The sequence below is a fragment of the Alligator sinensis genome, unplaced genomic scaffold (assembly GCF_000455745.1).
Source record: "Alligator sinensis unplaced genomic scaffold, ASM45574v1 scaffold528_1, whole genome shotgun sequence".
NCBI classification, from domain to species: domain Eukaryota; kingdom Metazoa; phylum Chordata; order Crocodylia; family Alligatoridae; genus Alligator; species Alligator sinensis.
In genome coordinates this window covers 4,657,993-4,665,953 of record NW_005841846.1, presented here as the reverse complement: position 1 = coordinate 4,665,953, position 7,961 = coordinate 4,657,993, and the positions used below count along the sequence as shown (strand labels likewise).

General features: G+C 46.8%; 1 protein-coding gene across 1 annotated transcript in view; it reads left to right on the top strand.

Moving 5' to 3' along the window:
* The first annotated feature begins 4,770 nt into the window (after positions 1–4,770).
* Positions 4,771–7,961, top strand: part of LOC102369346 (cytochrome P450 4V2-like) — a 92,433-nt gene continuing 89,242 nt past the window's right edge. The window contains exon 1 of the mRNA XM_014521488.2: positions 4,771–4,837. Within this exon, the coding sequence (XP_014376974.1) occupies positions 4,771–4,837 (67 nt within the window). The remainder of the gene's footprint in view (positions 4,838–7,961) is intronic.

Sequence of the window (7,961 nt, the reverse complement as noted above, 5' to 3'; positions counted from 1 at the left end):
TATGGCATGGCTGGGAGAAGAGGCATGGAGCAGCTGGGAAGAGATCTGAGAGGCCACTGTGAGTCCTTTGGAGGATAAGCAGACTGTTTATCATTTATGGATCATTGAGACTAGCAAGTCTAGAGGGCTGGTGCTGTGCTAATACAGTCCTATAAATGATTTAGGGATGAAACAGCCCTGTGAACTGTTTGGGAGTGAATCAGACCTGTCAGTGGCTCAGGGGCTGGGGCAGGAAGAAAGTTTCACTGAGACTGAACACTTCATGGGCCTGAGCAGGAACAGCCCTATGATGCAAAGAGTGAGAAAGGGGGACTGGACAAATTGTCAAGGATAGGTTCATCAGTGGGTATAACATTAAAAATAGGACTTCATAGACCTCTGAATGCTGGAGTAGCGCAGGGAGAGAAGGGACGGATTAGTTTGGATAGGCCTTGCATAAATACTCTTCCCTTTAGCACCCATTCCCTGATAGTGTGAAAGACAGGACACTGGGTTAAACAGATCTGTGGGTCCAACCTGGTATGGTATTTCTTATGTTCTTAAGGGTCCCAGGTATCCCAGTTCTAGGTCTCTGTACCACACCTGAAGCCCCTGCACAGTTCACCTTTGGCAAACAGCTCTGTCTCCCTCTCCCCACAACCCTTTCCACTGTAATTCTTGTCTGCTTTTCCCAGAAGGAACTCTGAGTCTGAACAGCTGGACCTTTTCTCTTCTCTTCTGTCCTAAAGCAGTCAGAGGGAAAGCCACTTAAAGTATGTCTGCATTGTATCCCAAGCATTTCTGAGACAGTGGCTTTCAAGCTTGCCCTGTACACACACTCCCACTCACCAAACAGAAATGAGGTGGTGAGGCTCCCCTAGGTTGCTCTCTGGAGCCATTTGTGAGCTCTCTGCCTCCAGCATGTTTAAAAGTGGCAATGGAGGATGCTCGTGGAGAAACTTTCCTGTACCACTTCTGAATTTTGTGCATGTGAGTAGGAGCATGTGGACTAGATGCTCTTGAAAACACCTAGAGGGGACTCTTGGGGACATGGTATAAGTATAACCATAGAGGATTTCCCTGTTCCTTCTCTACCTCTCCAGGACTGTCTGCATTGTTATTGTTTAGTGACCCTAAGAGTATACTTGAGTCAGGCTCAATGAGCCTCCATTCCACTACTTCCTTTGCTTCCTGTCACCTCACATGGAGAGAGGATTCTGCATGCACCTGTGTTCCAGTTTGTGCCCAGGAACTCTTACCACCCACACTGTAGTTGGAATAGCCTTATTATTACATAAATCCTCCAACAGCAATCCTAGTACTCCTAGCTAGAGATCTGGCTCTTACCTACTTCACCTCTGACCAGAACCAGGTCTTGACTTGTTTAATACCTTTGTGCCAACCAGCCCCATATTTTCTGTGTAAGCAATTTGTGTCTTCTTTCTTTTGATGACATCTAGTATGTCAAGTGAGAGGGTGGCCAACTGGCCTAAGGAAAACAATGAGATATATCTATATGTATATAATTAATGAGCGAGAAAGTAATTTGAGATGTTACAGGTATTGCAACATCTTCCAGGAGATAGTACAGAGGAGTCTGACAGCAGTCGTCATCCACTGGGCTTAGAAACAATGCCAGGAGTGACTAAGAAGAAGCAATTATTGCATCAAGGACTGAAACTCCATGTTTAGAGCCATGCCCATCACATGCTTCCACTAAGTAGACTTCAGAGGAGTGCTTCTGCCAAGCTGTTGCTGTCTCATGACCCAACAAGTGACTGAATAGTGTTGTTTAACCAAACCAATGAGGAATCTAAGGAACAGTAGCTGAATGGAGAGCTGGATGTGGACCCTTGAGCAGCTGACTCATGGTATAGTTGAAGAAGCCACCAAGCTTGAGATATTTGCAGGAGTCACCCTTGTAACTTTTCTTGAACACCAGCACTAAGACCTCCACACAATCCAGTATTTCCCTGCTCACTTTTTCTCTTCCAGGTAAACAGTATTTTCTGTGTTTGTGGAGTGGAAAGGGATTTCTTTGAGATTTATAGCTGCAGTATCACAGAAGAGTTGAGTTGTGCTGCTCCTGGGTGGGATGCCCTAGAAATGGAGGCTAATATGAAGGGTTTGCCATCCTCATCAAGCCCATTCTGCTTTAGATTACCCCCAGTGTGGCTGCAAAAGGGAATAGTAGAGTAGGAGGAGGACCCAAGTGCAAGCATCTACAAGCATATTTCACTGGCTTCAGTGATCTAAGGATGCGATGGATAGCACCATATGAGTGGGATGGGTTTGAATGGAGATGAAACTCCCACTTATTGGGAATGTCCCTTCCATTTAAATACTCAATCCAATCCCCCTTTTCTCTAGAACAAGGGAAGTGTAGAGGACAGACTTTTCTCATAAGTACAAGACCTATTACATTATGCTTTCTTTGGCATTCTTTCAGTGTTGCCACCATTTCACCACCACTTTTACTATGAAGGGTGTGGTTGAACCCACTCCCTTGATGCTGCAAGCAGAACTAAACACAGAATGTAAGCTATGGGGGAGGCACCAGTAATTTGGGCAAAAAGCAGCAATGGATTCTGAATTTAGAAGCTTAGCAAGGGTCTCTGCTGTCAGCCTCTATGATGGCCTTAGTACTCACTTCTTTTCTTTCCAGATACCTCTTGGTGTACCACCTCCCTGTCTCCAGAAAAAAAGATAAGGGGAAATGATAATATGACTCCATAGGGAACTCCTTAAGTCACAGGATCCAGGTTTCTTAACTTGTCCCTTTCCTGGCACTTTCTGACAAATCTGACCTCCCTTCCTTGGGGGCCCACATCAGACTGGTCTACAGAAATAGTCTACAGTTCCTTCCAATCTTTCAAAAATATTGGGTTTCCTTTGGTGATTCTTGAAATTTTGCTAATATCTCCAGTTTTCAAAATTTGGTAGAAGTAAATGCAAGTGGTATAGAGAGTTGCTCAGCTAGTTAGATTACATTTTGTGGCGCTATATTCTGTCTTGTTGATTTGAAAGTCGCTTTACACCTTTTTTTATTACAGTGGATAAATTTCCTTTTTGCATCACATTGCGATACAAAATGGACTCATTCTCCAGGTTTTCTTTCTATGGCTATTAATGATTTCTGACTTTTTATATTACTATTTGCAATTTTACATTTGAATCGAATAATTGACATGCATATGACTCAGAATTTTTTTTCCTAATCAATTTTAAAAATGCCTTCTGATTTACCTTTCACTTTATTGGCTGTTGATATTGATTTGTTGATGCCATTAGCTCCATTTATTAGTTGCATACTCTTTAAACAGTAACATATATATGCATATGTGGATTTTCTTTTCTTTCAATTCATTAGATACAGATTTTTTAATGGTTCATCATTGCTTCCACCTCTCAGTTTAAACAGATTTTGTTTCGCCTAAGGTAATTTTTACTGTGTTTATAAAATTGTTTATTTTGGGACATCCAGTAAGGTGTCCACTGCGAATGTTGCAATTTCCACTGCAAAATGTTAATAGAAGTATGATCGGTGGCTGAGAGGGATCTTGGACTCATAGTTGACTCCAAGATGAACATGAGCCGGCAGTGTAATGATGCTATCAACAAGGCCAATCACATCTTGTCGTGCATTAGCAGATGCATGACCAACAGATCGTGGGAGGTGATGCTTCCCCTCTACGTGGCTTTGGTCAGGCCGTAGTTGTAGTACTGTGTCCAGTTTTGGATGCCGCACTTCAAGAGCGACACAGAGAATCTGGAGAGGGTTCAAAGGAGGGCCACTCACATGATTAGTGGCCACCGTGAAAGACCCTACGAGGGGAGGTTTAGGGATCTGGATATCTTCAGCCTTCACAAGAGACGTCTGAGGGGAGACCTTGTAGCTGCCTATAAGTTTATCAAGGGAGGACAACAGGGAATTGAAGATGCGCTATTTTCCAGAGCACCCCTAGGAGTAACTAGGAATAATGGGTGCAAACTAGTGGAGAGTAAATTCAGGTTAGACATTAGGAAGAATATTTTTACAGGAAGGGCGTCCAGAATCTGGAATGGGCTTCCATGAGAGGTGGTGCTATGATCTAAATTGGAGGTCTTCAAGAGGAGGCTTGATAGTCACCTGGCTGGGGTCATATGACCTTCGTCCTCTTTCCTGCCAGGGGCATGGGGGTCGCACACAATGATCCTTTGTGGTCCCTTCCAACTCTACAATCTATGAATCATCAGATCATAGGGAAGTAGGGCTGGAAGGGACCACATGGGGTCCATCTAGTTCAGCCCCCTGCTTAAGGCAAGATCATCGCTGAGTAAACTAAATATCACGCTCCCTGTCAGAAAGGCCAAGAACGCCTTCAGGCCTTTTGGGAAGTAGTTAGATGTGTAGGTGTTAAGTCAGGGCAGGGGAGGGTGGAGGGTTGTCACCTACCAAAGCTTATACCTTTCTGAACCAGTTATTCTCTAAAGTGCTACCTTGCCCTGCCTTCTTTAAGCTTTGGCAGAAGGTAGGACAGGGTGGCACCTAGAGACTATCTAGTTCAGAGACATTTCATAAGCAACAACCTACTTTGTCAGATGCTACAGGCTTTGGGAAACTGACCCTTTTAAAATTCTGAATCCATATGTTATTATGGCAAATGCTCTCAACATTCAAAGGGTATTATATTATTTTTTAAAATTTTACGTAGGTGTCTGTGCTCATGCTAATGACTGTGCAGGGACGGCAAGGAGGAGTTCCCCTTCGAGAAGAGGCAGATCCCCCTCTACATCGACGACACCCTCACGATGGTGATGGAATTTCCTGATAACGTGCTAAACCTTGATGGACATCAGAATAATGTTGATTATGTAGGTAAAATAGTTTCTTCCTGGATTTAAAGAGAATGAGGGATAATTACTGCAAATCTCCAAAAGTAATCAAGGCAGATTACACATCTTCTGAAGTCTCCTCCTTCAGGGAAAATCCACATCAACTAGTCTAACTTGGGCCAAAAGGTGTAAGTGGCTAAAGTGTGTAAAATAATAGTCCCAGGTCTAGGGAGAGAAAGAGAAAATTGACATCCTAAAACTGGTAGACACAAGCCCATGACCAAAACCTGACCTGCTAATTGATTGTATCCAATCTGCGGATTGACAGTTGCCAACTCATAAAATCTGGCCCATGGGCAACCAGCAGCTCCAGGCACCATGTGATGCCAGGTGGGTGGGCAGGACTGTTTACACCATGCCAGGTGGCTGGGTGGGTGGGATTGCAACTGCCCAGTGCTGACTCGGCAGCATCAGCTGCAGACCGGGGCAGATGCCCCTATCCCCACCTGCTGGGCACATCCACAGGTAACACTGGTGGCTGCCCAGAGCTGCTTCTGCTCTGCTGGGTGGGTGGTAGCGTCAGCTGCAAATGGGGCCAGCCGGTTCTGAGTCGGGGATGGGGATCAGGGGGGGTGCTACAGCTCCAGGCAGGGCGGGGCAGGAGAGAGGGGAAGAGAGAGAGGGAGAAGATCAAGGCATGCTACAGTTCCAGGAAGGGAGGGAGGGAGAGAGGATCAGGACACATTACAGATCCTGGGAGGAAGAGAGAGATGTGGCCCACCAGAGGACACCAAAACTCATGTGGCCCTTGAGAGGACACCACAACTGATTAAGTGGCTCTCCAGCTAAAATAATTACCCACCCCTGGGATAGAATCATAGGGCCTTGTTACACAGTAATTTTGGGCAGCTCCTGGAGCTTTTAACCTCTCGATTGTCTGCATATTAACACCTTAAATTAGTTTTTAAGCACTTATGCATATCAAAGTTATGCCACTTTAGGGCAGGATTATCTTTGATTCGCACTACCCAGTTCCTGTTCCATTAAGATGCTGAAATCCTCCAGTTTCCCTGAATCGCTTATACCCCTGCCCATAGAGCAGGAATAGAAGCCTGTCCCGACTCACCAGCTCTGTAGTGGTAACCCACAGCTCCAATTCCTAGTCCTGCCCTTGCTCACTAAGCCTCTAGTGGTAAATCACAGCTGCGCAGGTTGGGGACAGTCAGAGAAGGTTTCTAGACTAAGGGTGTGAAAGCTCCAAACTCCAAGCTAGCGTAACAATGCCCATGATGCAGGATCATCCCTATCCAAACCATCCCATACAAACCATGGTGTAAACTCCGCATAAGAATACCATTAACAAGCTTTCCATACCAGACATTCTTCTTCAGGCCTGAGGAGTAAAAGCCAGCACAGGGAGGATAAAAACCAGTTGGAAAAGGAGGGAGAGAAATTCCCAGGGGTAGCAGACAAACAAGAAAAAAAGCAGGCAATTTGTACTGCATGAAGCTATGTTGCCCCCCTGGTTCCCTTGCTTTTCTTGTGACAGGTTAGGGGTTTAGGTCTGTGCTGTGTCATGGTGGATGGTTGGCTTATGTAGAGTTTAGATGATGGTTGGTATGGGATGGTTTGGATAGGGCTGTTCTTGCCTTGGCCAGGGGGGTGGACTAGATCTCTGAAGGTCCCTTCTAGTCCCACTTCTCTAGGAGGCTATGATAAAGTTGCAGCAGTTTGACTACAGTTGTATCCTTTTCTGGTCCTTCAGAGGAAGCCATTAGAATTTAAGAGCTGCTACGCCTTTTGAAAGGGCCCCAGATATCCCCTTGGAAGCATCCCTATTTAAAGGGGGAGAAACGTGGCAAGGAACCAGGCTTGCTGGATTCACACGTTAAACAGTTGTAGATATGCTCGTTATTCTAAAGTGAGGTCCACAGATTTTGTTCTGGCTGCAGAGTGATCCCCTACTATTTCCCAGGCTCCAGATGCTGTGACTACTGAGATACCAAAGAAGTGGTGGCAACTCCATCCCTGGAAACTTTTAAAAGCAGGTTAGATAGACCTGTGGCTACTTTAGTCAGGGATGATTCTGCCCTGAGGAGAGGCTGAGGGAACTGGGTTTATTTAGTTTGGAGAAGAGAAGAGTGAGAGGGGATTGACTGAAGCCTTCAACTACCTGAAGGGGGTTTGAAAGAGGATGGAGCAAGACTGTTCTCAGTGGGGGCAGATGACAGAACAAGGAGCAATGGTCTCAAGTTGTACAAAGGGAGGTTTAGGTTGGATAGCAGGAAAAACTTTCTCACTAGGAGGGTGGTGAAGCACTGGAAGCACAATGCTCCATGGGCAACTGGTGCCACCTTAGTCAGAGGGGCATGTGCCCCCCCCCCCCCCCCCGGGGGGGGGTGTCCCCTGCAGCCGATTGTGCCAAGTGGAGGGAGTCCCCCCACGGACAATTGCATCAACTGGGGGGCTCCACTGCCTGGCCAGCGCTCACGGGGGTGGGGGGCACTGGCGCTTCTGCCTACCCCTTCTGCCCGTCGCCTAAGTGGGAGTGCAGCCTGTTAGGGGGTGCAGCGCTGTCAAGGGGTGCACGTGCACCCCCTACACATCGCCACTGCCGTGCTGTATTCTTGAGCTGCAATATCTTTATGACTTTATAACCTACTGGAACAGGTTACCCAGAGAGGTGGTGGACTCTCCATCCTTGGAGGTTTTTAAGGCCTGGCTCAACAAAGCCCTGGCTGGAAGGATCTCGTTGGGGATAGTCCTGCTTTGGGCAGGGTGCTGGACTAGATCACTTTCTATGATGCTGTGACTGCACAGGGGGCTGGACTAGATGGCCTTATCAGGACCCTTCCAGCTCTGCTCTCTCTACCCCACTGAACATTGGGTCGCAAGGCAAATCCTTTGGTGATTAGTGACGCCAATGAAATACAAGATTCAGATTATACACCTCAGCTGTATCCAGCAGCAGGAGGAAAACAATCAGCCAACGCTATTATTTTAGTTCTCTATCGCACCAAAAACTTAAACCATGAGTGAGGGCGCCTGGGGGAACATGCCAGCCCCTCCGCGGGCACCACAGCGAGGAGGGGCCTCCCCATCCCGCCCTGAGGGCCGCGTGGGACCCTGTCGCCGCGCGCGGGGCCGGGCTGTGTCTGCCGCCAGCC